Consider the following 17162-nt stretch of genomic DNA (forward strand, 5'->3'; position numbering starts at 1 on the left):
TGCAACCTTATATTACAGACATCCAAATTACAATGCAAAATTCTAAAGGAACCAAATGAACAAATCTTATAGGTATAGAAACAGATATAGATAGAAAAATAGATAGGTATAGAAAAAGATGGAGGTAGCGAAACCTAAATGCTAATGAAAAACACTGTACAAATTGGGAACACAAACACATCCCATCTGCAGTTCTAGAGAAAAGTAAGGATAAGTCATGCATAGTACAGCAGTTATGGCAATTTCAAGCTTTCTTATGTTTTGGAGGCTGAAAAGTAAAACTTCCACTGCTCTTTGCATTTTCTCTTCTCCAGCAACTTAGGAAGTAAGCCAGTATGTTAACTTTTACATATAGAACAAAATGAAACAGATAATTGTTTTTAAGCAATAGCCTCAAGGCCACCCAACAATAGTGTTTCTAAAGCAGTCATACCTTTGTTTTCCAACTTGAGCTCCTCTGCTAGCAAGCTGTCTTGTCTGTTGCCAAGCACAAATGCCAGAAATGAGAGGATCAGGGCATCCAAGATTCCAATAATAGCCAGGATATAAGCCCAGCGGACTGAACAAGCCCCCAGCGTGTACTTGTCTGTCTTTTCACCACACATCCGTTTTACCTCATCTGAATCCCAGCCATCAGGAAAAATCATACAACCCAGGACGAGACAGGCAGCTTGGAGAAAAAAGAAAAGGAGAACAATGGGATAATGAGACCAAACTTTCATTTTGACGAGAACCTACACAGTTATCATTAAAGCAACACGCCTTTTCATCCTGAGCTTCAAAGCTAGTTTACTTAAAAACAAATCACACAGTAATGTGCTGTGATTAACTATTAAACATAAAAACCTAAGACACAACATCAACTTGGGACCTTGTTTATTTATTTTTTAAATGTTACATCATTAATCCCTAGACAGTTTTGTACCAGTACAATCACATTTTCACAGTGAGACTGATTTCTTTATTGTAATATGAAGGGATCCTCCAAAATAAAAGGGAAAAATTATTATTAAGGTGGATATTCAAAGGAAACATTGGACTACCATCAAATGGTTGGGCAAACAAACCAGAAAAAAAAAAAAAAAAAAAAAAAAAGCCTATCTCTTGTTTCTGATCATCTAATTGCTTGCAACACACATAGGTAATAGTAAGTTTTTTTTTGTTTTGTTTTGTTTTGTTTTTTTCTTTCTATGTAAGTTGGCAGTACCACTTTAACTGAAATATGTTTTATGCATAAGGTTTGTACTCCTCAAAAACACAAGTTATGACATTGGTCTGCAAGGAAAAATAAGCTGTCAACATTGCTGCGAACTTCTGATCTGGTTTACCTGAGGAATCAATGCATGACATCTTGAACACGAAAAAGTCCTGATCCTTTTAACACCAATAAAAAATATGGAAAGCCTCTACCCTCATGGAAAGCTAGCTGACATGGACTGCCAGCCACTCCTGGTGGGGTCAGCTGTGCTGTGGTAGGAAAAGAGGCAAAGGATGGGTGTTCGGGTGCTCATTCATCAGCCTCGGTGACCACTAAAAGAGGTCCATAACACATTGACCTTAACACAGGGCAGAGCAGATGGGTACTTGCAGCAAATTCCCTAACAGAGCAATGTGTTTTGAATAATGCTCTGATATGCCCCCCTTTCCTTGGAATATCCAGAGTTGGAAGGGACCCAAAAGGATCATAGAGCCCAACTCCCTTAGCATGGTTGATGAGATTCAGTGGATCCTAAACAATCATAGAATCATTAAGGTTGGAAAAGACCTTCAAGATAACCTGGTCCAACCATCACCCTACTACCAATCTACCGATGTCACCTACTAAACCATTTATAACTCTTAACATTATACTGGTACATATATCGCGCATGCACACACACACACATTTGTGCACACAGAACATACTTGCTAATTGAAAAGAACACATTGTGCAGCTTTCAGCCTTTTAAATATTTGCTGAACTGTCCCTCAGTCTGAAAACCATAGATTACACATGAGTAGCTTGTGGAACCAATGGCTGCTGTATGTTTGGGAACTGCAACAAGTTCTTGTCTTTTCTGGACGAGCATAACCACTGGCATTTTACACCCACCCTTTAATGCCCACAAAGAAAAATACACCTGCGCTGAATCAATCTGATGAAATAATGTAACATAGAATCACAGCATGGCTGAGGCTGGCAGGGCGCTCTGGAGGCCAGCTGCTCCTGCCCAAGCAGGGACACCCAGAGCAGGCTGCCCGGGACCATGTCCAGGTGGCTTCTCAAGGTCTCCAAGGAGGAGACCCCACAGCCTCTCTGGGCAGCCTGTGCTCAGTCACCTGCACAGATGTGAAAACAGGACTCAAGAATGATATTTTCCTTTATATAGCTACCCCATTGCTGCAGAAAAAGCCTCAAAAACATGTCTGTGCAAAGCATCTGATGTAGACCTGCACCTAGTATACTTGATAAATTCCTCCTGAGCAGTTCATTTGTGTGAAAATGTAACACCTTATAATACTTTCAAGGACAATTAAGCATAGAAACAAGGACAATTAGATAAGGACTGATTTACTCAGCATATGCAGGTTAGACAAACTGTAAGTTGGCTTCTGCCTTGCCTGAACTCATTCATTAATGCAATTTCAAAAGACCTTCCAAAGCTTTTTGAGACAAACTGTTTAATTTTCTTTCTTGAACTGGTCCAACAAACTTCCAAAAGGATGATTTCTTGCAGTCAACACATAAGCATTGCCCTGAGTTGTGAGGTACTTCTTTGAAATGATGCATAAGAAAGGCCAAGAGAGCTGGGGATGTTCAGCCTGGAGAAGGCATCCTTGAGACCTCATTGCAGCTTTTCAGTACTTAAAAGGGGCTTATAAATTAGATGGAGAGCAACTTTTTGCTCAGGCAGATAATGATAGAACAAGAGGGAATGGTTTTAAACTAAAAGGGGAAATTTAGATTAGATGTTAGGAGGAAATTCTTCACTGTTAGGTGAGTAGTGAGGCCCTGGCACAGGTTGCCCAGAGAAGCTGTGGATGCCCCATCCCTGGAGGTGTCCAAGGCCAGGCTGGATGGGGCTTTGGGCAACCTGGGCTGGTGGGAGGTGTCCCTGCCCATGGCAGGGGGGTGGAAATGTGTGGGCTTTAAGGTCCCTTTAACACCCAAGCCATTCTATGATGATTGTGATAAAACGTTCATACTTCTGGTGTTCTTAAAAATGTCCACATTTACCCAGGTGACTGTGACAAATGTTTGCTATAAAGTAGCAACTACCCAAACTAGTTTATTTTATTAATCATCCTCAAAATGTGATGAAGCTTAGTGCTCAGTTAATGATCAATAGACGAGGGACTTTTTTCTGTTAATTGCATAAGAATAATTAAGAATTACTGTCATCTCTGTGTTTTTCTTTTATTACATACCCCGTTAGACATATGTTCCCAACACCTCTTAAAAATAATTAAACTTTGTTCTTTTCCATCCAGGCAATCAAGAATATAGGCCCCAATGTCAGGAATTCAGTACACAGCTTTCCATCTGAGTTCTTCAGATTTCCGATTAACTCATCTTTCCTGAATTTGGTACCTGGACTTGTAGATGTACTCCCTGAACTTCCTGGAGTTATTCAGTTGGCTACAGCTGGACTTCTCTTGGTAATAGGGTACAAAGTCCAACCATTATGGTGGTTAGACTGGTTCCCTTTGCATGAAGGCAGACATCAAAGAGAGGATATTATTATCTCCTCTGCCTATACAGATGCTTTCTGCTAGATAGCTGCTTGGTCAAAACTTCAGACACAGGAATCATACCTCACCTGGAAAGGTTAACAATGTAGGATTAGTCAACCTCAAGTCTTCAGTTGCTGAGGGAACATTTTGCTCTGAATGCCTGTAAGAATACATACTTGCTCAATAGTATGAAACAGGTAATGATTCATTTATCAGCTACAAGGCTGAAAAGACAGGTATAAAATCCACCTACAGATCTACTTTGTATTGCAAGAAATTTTTTACATTTTAATCCTTCTAAAGAGGATTAGAAGATTTTCTCTAGAAGGAAATTACTTTTAGTTTTCTAAAAATTTGAAAAATGGAAACCACTTTAAGTTACAATTGCAGTGAAACAGCTAACAGATGATTTTATAACACAGACATGGGTCCCGTATCTTTGTCTAAACTTCCACTGTCTCTAATGGCCATGTGACTGAAATAGAAACATGAAAAATATGAGAGGATACACTGCTACACTTACACTTCATCCACTTCTAATAAATTCAGAAACTTTCAGATTTGGAAAGCTCACCTATTGAATGAAAAGACTTAAATCATTGGTTCTTACAGACAATTTGATTCAAGTAAGGAAAAAGTTAAACAGTTAAATTTATGTTAGTTGAAGACAGCCTTCTGTGTGCGAGCTGAATGCACTGAATTGGCATCAACTTCCTGAACCTGCCGACAGACTGCTCCAATAGCTCTGTAGCTAATCAGAGCTTGTATAAGAAGCAGCCAGGGAAAATTGATAACAGAGACTGATTAGTGTCACTGACACTGTTCAGAGCTATTTGGGCAATTGTAAGACTTACGAGAATGATATCAACATTGTTTTCCTGTTGTTTGCCCAAGAAAGCTATTTGCAGGAATAGTGCCTTTGTAGTGATGACCCTGGACTTCGTCCAGTCCCTTCTCTAATTTTCTTACAAGATGTGGGCTAACAATTTTTTTCACCTACATATTGGAGGTGGGTGAAACTTTTCAAGTTTTTAAAAAATATTTCCTATATTCTACTTAAACCTGTCTGATATCCATTTACTTCTCTCTGTAAAAGCTTTTTTCCCATATGAACAGGAGTTGCAACATGGTTTTCCTTTAGGGCTCTGAGTGACAAGAGAAATCATTCATTTTAAGAGGGTGAATCCAAGATTTTGCCTCCTGGGATGTAAAGATGCAGATATGACACTTTCAGAGATTGGAAACAGACCCTAAAATGGGTCTGACACTGACATGGCACATGTCAGCTGGCACTGACATGCTTGTGACTCTGACCAAGCTAATATTATCACAGCCTGTGCTCTGTGCATTATCTCAAATGGTAATTAGCAAGCAAGTGGTTCACGATCCTATGTTTGTGCCAAAGATGGTGACATTAATATTACATTATTGCATGGAATGAGGTTATGTTTATAAAAAGGCTGACTGTTATACAGGAAACCAGTGCTAAGAGATTCCTGCTGGCAGACTCCTCTCTCATCTTCATTCTTTTCCTGATAACATACCTGATTTGCTTGTATGTAGAGTATGATGATGGTAGATTTCCTGATAAAAGAATAAAAAAAAATGGAACAGGAATTACATTGACCGACTATCTTCTTTCCATACCCACCTATGCAATAGCCTCCATGGTTCCAAAAACACAGAGAATCTTCCTTTTCAGGTTTATTATAAATGGTATTTACAAAAACAATTGCTCATTAAACTTCAATAAATTGAACATGTATAATGTGGACTTTTGGTCCAGGAGACCAAACTAATTCTAATCTGAAGTAAAACCTTAGAACCACATAAAACAAAGCTTCAGCATTAATTGTTTTAATCCATTGATTCCTTCATTTTGCATCATCTTACTTGCTAATGTAGATAAGCCTGAATGTCTCACAGGATTAAGATCGTTTGCAGACAATGTTAAAGGTAAAAAAAAAGATTTAAATCCCTGTGATAATATATAAGACAACACAAATTATGGCCACCTAACTTATTAAGACACTGACTTCTTGATGACAAATCTGATAGGAAGATCAAGCAATATGTATATTATCCACACGAATTTGAATATATAGAAGAAGGAAAAAAGAACACCAAATATTAAGTGACTGGACAGCAAAGAGAAAGAAAATGATGCTGTGGAAAGCAGTAGTGAAGTAGACGCTACAGTCAAGGCAAGAAGACTCACCATAACCTAGCTGGGTTGACAAAGAGATCACTGGCTTTTTTGATGCCCACTGAATGCACTTATACAACAAAATGGAAGAATTTGATCAGCGGTTGCAAGATGTGACACTGGATAACTGAAATATGGTTGACCAACAGCCATTCCCAAAGACAGGCACTAAGAGAATGAGTTGTTCAGAAAGGTGGAAAAAATGGAGTAATGTTATATGTGGAGAATGTGTTAAACTGTGAATATGTAAAAAGGAATGGCAAAGAAACAGTGTGATCTACTTCAGTTACGATCACATAGAGGATGAACTGTAAGAGAAATTTTACTGTACTAAGGGGGGCTGTTTCAGACCTTAAGTATTGGATTCATGGATGGATAGAGATTTCTTTGGTATTAGAGAGACAGAAATTCTGTGAGGGGTGGTATCATCATGGGAGCATTTAACTTCCAAGTTCTGATCATTAGCCATGATAATTAAGCTTTGAGATTAATGCAGATCTATGAATAATTTAGTTAGTACAACAGCTATCTTAGCTTAAGCATAAAGATAATATAAGAATATCTCAGGTTTTTATGAGTGTATGGCAGGTGACTCACAAGGAGTATCCCAATGACTCCATGTGAAAGACCACAATTCTGGTGTTCCAACCACAGACACATATAATTCAAATTTATAATAACTTGTCCAGAAAATAAATGGAAACTGGGGACTATTAACGGATAAGGGCCTAGTCACCATGTAGGCAAAAATTCCCCAGAAATGTCATGACAACGGATTGCTAACAGCTATAGCAGAGGTAGATGACTAACTGATGAAGAATGGTTAAACTGAAGTTATATAAGAGAAATTATAAAAATATTTCTTTACTGTGAAGTGGTTATGGGATACAGATACCACCAGGTATATAATACAGGTACCACCATATCTGGTGGTATACCTAGAAGGTTAGAAGCCCATAGGAAGGAACACGTCAAAAGTTACATTTATGCTGTGTCACCCTCTGTGGTGTGCACTGGCCCTGAGATCTAGATTTTTTTTCTGATTTTTTCCATTTAAAGTGTCTAAAATAACACGAAGACTGTGTCATAGCCTGCCAGAGTTTTTCTAACATGTCTTTATGACACAGGAGGTATGTATTATGAGCTCAGGTTGTCCACTGAAGGTTCACACCTAGAGATATCATGGGAATGAAAAAGGTTCTTTGCGAATCTGTGTGATCAGAGGCGGTCATAGCCTGGCAGTCAGCTATCATTAAGCCAGGTTTGCTGATGATGTGGGGACATCCAAAAGCCCCATTTCTTGCATGCTAGTCTCCTAAAAAATAAAAGTGTATCTAATAGAGGAACCAGTTGTTTGCATTGATTCTTTCTTTTTCCCTACTTTTTTGATTTATTATTATTATTATTTTTTTTGTTAGATCTCAGATGTCATACACTTTTGGTTTGGCTTTACTTGGTAAGAAAATTTACTATTAAAAGTGTTTATTTTGAACACTGTAATAGTGGAGTGTTACAGCTTTCTGTTAATGTTATGTTCTCTGAAGTTAACATTAACTTCTCTTCGTAGAACCTGGTCTTTAGCCAAATCATGTCAAACCAAAGCATACTGACTTGTGCTAGATTTAATAAATGAATCAACTTAATATAAATACAGTGTGGGCTACGGCAGACAGACTGGAGAATAGGTGCTATTATGAATGGCATAGGCTAGACATCCCTTGATATTTATACAACCGATGCTTCTTCACAAGTTACTGATCCAAGTAGTGAAGTTATTTTAAACTTGGTTTTGGTAAAGAGGAGGAAAAACTGAAAGTAATCTGGCTCTCAGTGATCAGGAGTCAGCTCAATTTAAATAAAATGATAACATGAATAAAAATATTTCTGAAACTATGTTTTAAAAAATGTATATTTCAGAGGGACAAACTTTGATAAGCTAAAGGAACTAGATAAAAAGTTAACCAGACTGAAGATGTTCATACTTAATTGTGGGAAATGCCTTGAATTTCATTCAGCTAAGAATTTCTGAAGTATCTTGAGAAGATGAACAAAATTTCAGGAGTACTTTTTATCTCTACCCAAATTATTAGAATACTCTATTTCCTTCTGTGCTCACTACACATGGAAAAGGGACCAGTTAGCATTTTTGGAGGTTAGATAATGAAAGCCTAAAAGATAGTTTGCCAAAAATAATCTATGCTAAATCTTTCAAGAGAAATTGAAACAAAAAATAAAAGTCTTAAATTATATTAACACAGACATAAAAAGAAAAGCAGAAATGGACTAAGGTTGGAACCAGGAACTAAATCTTTTCCTCATTTTTGAGTAAACAGGAAGATAACAGGAGGGCAATCCCCTTACAGCTGATGGGCATAAGCATTCGGAAATGGAAACTCCTGCCTCCAAGCCCATAGCAAAACTAAGATGATTACAAAATGCTCAAGCTAGAGGAATAGACCATCCAATCCCAAATAGTGAAATAGGCAACACATTGAACTGCAAAGCTGCTAGCAAGTTTTTAAAACAAATTTATTGTTGAGATAATTGGGAACAGCATATGTGCTACCTTATTTTTAGAAAAACAAAATAAAATTGAGAATTGAAAAATAACTGGAGCAAACACTCATCCATTTGTCTGATCTCAGATCTTTGAGCAATGGAGATAAAAACAATGTGGGGTGACATCAGGATGGGTTTATCTAATAACTAGAAAGAATCACAGAATCATAGACTATCCCAAGTTGGAAGGGAGCCACAAGGATCATCAAGTCCGACTCCTGGCTGAACACAGGACCAGCCGAAAACCAGACCATGTGTCTAAGAGTGTCCAAACACTTCTTGAATTCCACCAGACTTGGTGCTGTGATGTTATAAAAGAAAGGTAAGTAACATGATCTTCACAAAACACTGTGTCATAGAGAAACATTTATTAACCTGGAGAAAGCAGAGATTAGCATGAGAATTGAATGTGGTTATCTGACTCATTTTTGGAGAGCTGATGTTTTGTGCTTCAAGGGAAAGTCTTGAGCTTTTGTGAGGATACATGGATTTGTGTATGTACGGCATCTCAAGGATGAGTCTGGGAATCAATCAATAATATTTTCATTAGGAGCTTTGGCAAGAGTAGGGCTTTGGCATTAAACCCCATTGATGGAAGGTACTATCAATGCAGGAGACTATTGGAATAAGCGGTGAAGAAGAAAAAACGTGAGTATGTTGATCAGTCATTGGAGGACTATGAGCTACCAGTCAAATGCACCCATTCTTTTACCTTTCCATACAAAGGTAAACACAAGTGTCAGTAGTACCAGGGAAAAGTCTTTTTTCAGCAGAAAGGAAGCACTGGAACCATCTGGCACTGCACTGGTGGGGCCTGGACTGTTGGTCACAAATGTTCAAGAAAGACGAATTCAGCTGGAAAAGATGCCAGACAGGGCTAGCAGGATTTCTGGGCATAGGAGGGGTTTAGCATTCAGAAAGGGATTAAGGGAATTTGCTATATTTAGCCCTATAAGACAATGGCTTGTGTTGGTGGTGAAATAAGATTGTTCCCTACACATGTATGAGGAAAGTAAACTTCAGGGTAGTAAACTTCAGGGGCAGCCAAAGCTATGTAAATTAAAGAGAAAAGCTGACACTAAAACAGTACGTATAAACTGCCCACAAGTGAATGTAGACTGCAAATTAGAGAATTTCTAATTGTTAGAAGACTGATGTTTGGAACAGCCATTTCATTAGACCAAGATTGTTTTAAGATGCAACATGGCATTTCAGGAAGGGTATTGCATGATTCTGTAATTGCCTATGATAAAGGAACCAGGTTTGATGATTTAGTAGTTTTCCTCCAGGCCTCTGTTTTTATGAGGCTGGGGATAAACACCTTTAAAATTAATACAGAAGAAGGACATCTAAAACAAATAGCACCCAGAGAATGAGTTGCTAGATAGAACTGCATAAAGCTAAGATCAAAAATAATGATGTCTATATCAAACTGAGTAGAAAATCTAGTAGGATAAATGAGGGTAAGAGGCAAAGAAGGAGGTCATCATTGGGCTCTCCCTGTAGTCTTTATAGAATAATTTTCCTTCCTCCTTAATTATTAAAGGTTTGCAGAAGTGATGGCAAAGAAAGAAGAGTGGCATAGAGTGATTTTCCTTTTTGTCCCTGTCCTCATCAAGCTGTCCTGTCATCCCTGCCAAACATCAAGTGACTACAGCAGCCTGGTTTTGTGCTTGGGCAGTGCATGCACCTGGCTTGTTTTTGGAGCTACTGCAATAGGAAACAAATCTCAATATGCTGGTGAATGGCAAGTCAGGGAGTGTACCAGCCAATGTTTTCAGGATAAACACCACAGTTCTGATGTGCAAGCAAGATTCAGAAGCAAGATAAATTTAAACAAAAAAAAAAAAAATTATACAATAAAGTCTATTAATAATAAATGTCATAATAAATGTCCACTGTTTCAGTCTTTTGCTCCCTCTGAAGACTAAGAACTTTGCAACCAGTAAGTACTTAATTACAACAACAAAAACGTACAAACAAACAAACAAAAAGAGTGAAAACCTTAAAAAAACAAACTATGCATTATTGCCTAGAGAACAGATCTGCATGCCTTACGGTGCTGGTGCACTGAAGAATATTATGATTACTCTGCATAAACACAAGAGAATGGATCCCAGAGAGGGGGAAGAGCTATTTAACTGGAAGGGAATTTTGGCGCCTGAACAAATGGATGTAAACTGTCCAGGAATACATTTAGGCTGTAAAGTAGAAGGCGATTTTGAATAGTCAGGGGAGAGGTTTTGGCACATGCTCTCTGTAGCTGCAGTCAGACCAAAAAGTTTAAGGTGTCCAAGCTGATGCAGTTAAACAGTTATTAAAGATGGAGTTTGATCAGTATACTAACAAATTATTAGGATAAATTTCTCTGTGAGGCTAAACTCAGCTACCTTGGACCTTTAAGATATATAAAGTAAGAACTTTAAGGACTACATTCTGCAGTCTTACACCAGGTATCTTCAGATGTCAGAAGCCTGGGATCATCACTTATCTCAGCATATGGCGATTGCAGTACTGCAGAGCTGGATGCAGGGATGTGCCCAGCAATGCAGACAGCACCTGCTTGAGCCTTAAGGCAGGCACAGTGTTGAAGGCAAACTCCAAGTTTGAGCACTATGGGTATTTTGCTGCAAAGCTTCAGATTTATTTTCCTTTGACCATAAGTTTAGCAAAACTCTCTACCTGGGTAAATCCTGCACTGTATTGCAGCGAACAAAGCCTCTTGCTGGCTTTTTTTTTTTTTTTTTCTTTTTACTGCCTACATGAATCCAGCTCAGCTTGTGTTGTATAACCACTGAGTTCACAACCAGCCAGGCTTCCCTATGCTGTTACTGCTGCAGCCCTCGACTGCAGGGGATTGCTTGCATCCCACCTGGTACACGCCACGGAGCACACTAACAGTAGTGGCGTATTAGTAATGCATTAAAGAATCAGCCCACACAGACTGCTGCTTGAGAGAAACATCTGGTATGACATCCTGCTCATGTTCACAGTTTCATTTCTATGACCACTTAAGGGTATTTGACAGTCATGATTAGAAATGATTGGGAAACAGGGTAACTCACCCATCCAGTACATGAAATAGCATGGGTCAGCAGTCAACAGCTGACCGAGTGATTTCAAAATAGCTGCTGAGAACCCAACCAATTGTTATCCAACCTCTGCTTTGCTAGCTCTCATGCCAGGAAAGAAACACAAACGATGAAAACACATGCAAGAGGAGATGAAATAAAATGAGAGAGGGGAAAAAAGTATTCCTAAATGTGCTGAGCCTCTCCTCCCTCTTTGCTGGGCTCCCCGATGGTGCTGGCAGAATTCTGTGAGCCAGATGAAGAAACGTGAGCAGTACAGGCAGCTGCCAGACAGATGCGTGTGCCTGCTTTTGGTCAATGGCCAGACAGAGAAACCTCTCTAATGCAAGCTGGTCGGGAGATTCAAGAAGTTGTGTGGTGGTGGGCAAGATGAATAGTCACTGGCAAGGTTTTCTTTCTGCAGTAAGCCAAGGTAGGAGTTCATGGTCGCTGCTATGTTCTCAGCCAAAAGCAGGGCTATGATTCCCAGAATATAATGCATCATGATAAGGAAATGTGATCTCATTCTGAAATGAAAGGTGGGTTTTGAGAGCTGCAGTTTACAAGCATCCATCCCTGTGTTTGTGGGCATGATGGTTACGTTCTCTTTGCCCTCGTTTTGATATGTTCATTTTCTGTGTATTTTTGTAGGTAAAATTAAATTTCTGAGGAAGCAACTGAAGGCAAATAAAAAGATGATGTGATGCACAAGGAAATATTTGATCAGGAATAAGGAAAAAAAGACATAAATGAGTGCAATGAGGGAGAAAGGTGAAGGCTCTTGTCCTTTCTTTTTTTTTTTTTTTTTTTTTTTTTCTTTTTATCTATAGCATTAATGTTTTGCTAGAAGTTACCTGCTGTTGACTATAGGCCGTGTTTTATTGACAAGCAGGAACTGTGCTCACCCTTTCTGATATACTGGTTCTTCCTCCAAGTGCTCAAATCTGTTCTGGATTCACCCATTTCCTTGGGGCTGGGGGGCCTCTGCAGTGTGCTCTGTCAGAGTGGAGATCTGGCAGGAGGACTCCAGCTAGCTCCTTCTGAAAGAACCAGCTCCAAACTGTTTCCACTCCCTCTCTTTAAAATCAGCAGCCTTCCCAAAGACAGCCTGCACCCCACTCCCTATCTCCTGTGAGAGAGGGGACCCACACCCATACCTCAGAGCGGTTTGTGGTGCAGGAAAAAAAAGGAACACAGGTTTTGAGGCACCTTCATGCTGCAGGCGATGCAAAGCTTAAGCCTGCAGAGGGGAGGAACTTGGTGTGTGGAGGAGGAGGCAGCTGGAAGGCAGCAAGGAGGGGCAGTCCCATTGGCAAAGAAAGAAGGGGAAGCAGCAGAAGGCAGCCTCGCTCTTGAGATGCGAGCGTTCAGGTTTGACTAAAGACATTGCAATCATTTAAATCTGATTTCCAAAGCAGGACTAGCTGATATCACAAATGGTCTGGCACAGGTGCAAGACAAGCTCTAACGGATGATAAAGGCATTGACTTTTGTATAGCTCCTTCCAATGTCCCCGAGGCACACGTACACGTCTTTGTGTGCATGGTTTGTCATGTGCTGTTCTTCACTTATCTCTGCTACAGCTCTTCCTGATCTCCTACCAGCGTTGCTCGGGAGAAAAGAGAAATGGACAATAGGCCCTGAGACCGCTCGGCTGCATTGCTTCTTCATTAAAGCTGACATTTGGCAATGGCACCTTCCTGCCTCTCAAGAGCTGATATTTCATTGAAGGCAGCAGCAGCAGAAGCATCGGGGTGACAATGTCTGTTCCATGGAGCACATGAGCTTTAGATGGTGGCAGAGAGCCCTGGAGGAGACCAGTAAGACTGGTGATGTTTTTCTCTCTTGCCTTTTTCCTGGTGAGGCACAGATATCCTTTTACCTAGGGATGAGCCTGTGAGGTTGCTGAACCTCCTCAACTCATTGTTTTTGACAAGCTAGAGCTGAGAAAGTTTAACATCTTTGAAAAAAAAAAAAAAAAACTTGGAAGAAATCTAAATTAATTTTGTGAATATTTTATTACTGTGTATCTATATTGGCAAGCATATCTAATTTTCCAGTTGCTACCAAGTCTGTCTAATCAAGTAACATGTCCTGTTTTGATCTGTATGACTGCAACCTTCCTTGCGTGGTGCTCTGGTAATCCTGACTCCCCTATCAGCTCCTGAGTGGGAGGGTTAATTCTGGAACTTCTTTTCACTTCTACAGAGGTACATTTCTATCCCTTTATTTTTTTTTCAGTCTTGCCAGTTAGCCCCAAGATTTGCACTATGCAGCAAAGTATATCAGTTTAGTTGTCAGCAAATCCTGGTGTGCATGCACATGCAGTTTCAAGTCCTGTCTAGGTTTATGATATCATGCTCTAATACCTTTTTGAACAGTTCTGTAAGTCCAGCACGTGTACTGTTCCAGTGCTGCAGTGCCTTGAGCTAAAGCAATCCTCAATACTTCCAACACAGCAAACAACCATGCTGGTGCTGATTTGCAGCACTGATGCCCAGAAGTCACAGAAACTAGGTCTGCCTCCATTTAAAATTTCCGGTGTATGCCTATTAATACATCACTGCTGGTGATTTCTGTCTTAGAAATCAAGATGTCTGTTCAGACGTTGCAAGGACTGGGATGATGTGAGGCAAGGTGGCAATGCAAGGCATATCTGACGGTCCTACCAAAGGCCAAAGAGATTGACACAGGCTGCCTGAAAAGCTGCGTACCTGCAAGGCTGGGTACAAAGCTCAAGGGCTTGCTAGGTGAAATGAGAAAGCCCCAAAGTGTGTGCTCCTCACCAGCTCATTAAAAGGATGAACCAGGAGGTGCAGTGTTTCCAAACGGAGTAAACTGGCTCTGGCCCAGCTGAATCCAGAGATGGAGCCAGAGGAAAGGAGAACATTACTGGGATTGTAGTTATGTTGTCATCTTTAAAAATTTTTGAAAAGACTGAAGCCCCACGTCCTTTACCCAGTCCTCTTTTTCTTCTCAGAATAGTATCTGAAAACACGTACAATACATTTGTTTTGGGAAGTAGTTGGTTTAGTTTAACTAACAGATTGATACCAGCAAAAAAGAGATGGAATGCCGTAAGTAAATTAAAATACTCCTGAATGCATCAGGCAGCAAGCATTTCTATCAATATATTGCAAGCAGTTGAAATAACGATGTAAAGAGATACTTGAGCATTCCAATAAATGCTTAGAAAATATAATGTTGCCCTTGCAAGCAATCTAGTGTCTTGTCATTCAAAACACATGATTCTTTTAAATGAAAAGTTCAAAGGAAACATAAACTTCAGGATCTCAGACCATCAGAACCAGCTGTAGTAAGTCAGCGATCTGTAATGCAGTATTCCTACACCTATTGCTGGTGACACCTGTCCCACAGGGACTATTTGCTTTGGAAAATGTTACTACAAAGCGACAGAGGTGAGAGCATCTGACCTATTCTGAACAAGTGTTTTGGAAGTAAATCCAATTTAATTCAGATTTCATGACAGTTTCTTTGGAAAACGTTGGTTTGGGGAGGCATCTTCTTCAATCTGCTGACAAACACCCTGACCATGATGATGAAGATATGGACGCATGCAAAATGGGTCCTATTATTTTTCCAAAGGTCCAGGTTCCGACTCCATGAAGGAAAGGAGAAGCAGCAGTACTTGGCTCAGGGGAAACAGAGGGGCTCCAGAAATGCACAGGAAGGTGCTCCAAGATACTGTACAAGTCCTGGAAACCAGAGACTGTAAAATCTGTGCATCAAACTCCCTTAAAACCTGTATAGCAGCAGTCCTTCTGCATGGACTCTGTATTTTTGGCATTCGAGACAATACCATGTCACAACTGCTTCTCATTAAGCCCAAGGGAAAAATAAAGATTGCAGAGGCGACCTGTAATTCACATAGGAACATCAGCTAACACTGCACTTTAATTTTGCATGGCTAAAGATGTTGTATAAAGTTTGTCTTTGAAAATTGGCATTTGACATCTCAAGGCCCCTAAATAACTCCATCACATTCATAAAAATGTGCTAGCAGTTTGCTTACAACACCCAAGTGTCAAGAGGAACGGGTTAAAAGCAGAAGATTGATGAGGAGGATGGGTTGAGAATGGTGAGGAGGATTGTAAATATGCTCAAGTGACCTTGCAGCTGGGAATGAATAAAGTCTGGAGAGTAGTAACGTAGGGAAACACATAAATCGTACCTACTGCTGTTTATCCTCTGTGTGTCTGGCAAGAAGTGTATCTGTGTATAAATAACACAGGTGTTTGGTAGACCTGGAGGCACACATCCTACACACTTGAGCTGTCTTGGTGTTGAGCCACCCAGAATCAGCCCTTGTAGATTTTCTGCTATGAGAATAACATTTCCCAACTTGGTTCACTCCTACAGCACAAAGATATACCATAGAGCCTGAATAACATAAGTATCTGACTCACGTCCATCCAACCATGACCAGCTCAACGTGTTTTCAGCCTACTGAGAACCACACTTAAGATTCATCCATGCAACTGCTCAGACAACAGTGAACCTTATTCTTGGTGAAGTCTTAGAGCAAAGAGCATCTCGGGCTCCTTGAAGCACAGCTGGTGCTGCTAACCCACCCCTGACCACGCTGCTCTCAAGGAGCATCTCACTTGCAATGCTGCATTTTTAAAAATTAATTTCTCCTAAACTCTCTGTATTCGTGCCTATGTAACATCCTTGCTGGTTCACAAATTAATCTGTTAACATCTAAATCTACTTCTAACACATCTGTGCATGAGGAGTGTAATCCCAGTTTGGATCACACCTGATGACATGCTACAAATCAAGAAATCCACTGCAGCAAGACTCAGCTCTGCTCAGATGGGACTCCTTCCAGCTTTGCAGAAACCCAAGACCAGAGAAATGTACATCTAGTAACACCTAGATGAAAAGGCACTCAGCTATGGGGATAAATTACACTGACCTTGCCCAGTGTTTAAACTGAGCAATAACAACAAAGTATTTTTGTTTGGGCTCATTGCTAGAATTATTTTTGCATAGCCAGAAGGTGCCATGTTAAATTGTACTGATGGTGTAACTGTGGGAACAAGATAATAAAGTCCTGATATAAGCTTGGTGGAAGTCATTTGTGTATTCAAGAATTATGCTGTCATGTGTTACTTATCTACTTCTGAAAATGAATGTTTAGGTTAAATGGCAAGATTAAAACTGGTTTGTCGGATTTTTCCCTTGGGTAATGCTGGGACTCCCATGATGTCCCTGTACCAGCACAGCACCTTGCTTCTGCCTTGAAGGGCTAAGATAAGCAGGCCAAATAATTGTTTTTATTTTGCCAACCAAAAAATGTACTATTTTCTTTCTGCTTAAGCAAATCATTTTTTTTTTGTCTTTGTTTTTGTTTGTTTATGTTTGTTTGGTTGGTTTTGGTAATAATTTCCTTGTGTCTAAGCAGAAACAAACCTACAAAATGTAATCTTTTAAATTAGACCCCATTCAATTTAATCTACATGATCTGACAGTAAACAAGTCATTCCAGTAGATCCTCCACAAAGCACAGTCTTGTGCAGAAAAACCCACTAATGGCCTCCCTTAATTGGATTTCAGTCTCTCTCACTATAGATTTCTGCCCCTACATC

General features: G+C 39.8%; 1 protein-coding gene across 3 annotated transcripts in view; it reads right to left on the minus strand.

Moving 5' to 3' along the window:
- The window catches only part of LHFPL3 (LHFPL tetraspan subfamily member 3), a gene marked incomplete at its 5' end in the record, with an annotated part of 249687 nt that overhangs the window by 80887 nt on the left and 151638 nt on the right, over positions 1 to 17162 (minus strand). For all 3 annotated transcript variants that reach the window (XM_084510542.1, XM_084510544.1, XM_084510543.1), the window contains one exon: positions 434 to 670. In XM_084510542.1, coding sequence (XP_084366668.1) covers positions 434 to 670 — 237 coding nt within the window. The remainder of the gene's footprint in view (positions 1 to 433; positions 671 to 17162) is intronic.

This window comes from Aythya ferina (assembly GCF_964211825.1).
Source record: "Aythya ferina genome assembly, chromosome: 1".
Lineage (NCBI taxonomy): Eukaryota > Metazoa > Chordata > Aves > Anseriformes > Anatidae > Aythya > Aythya ferina.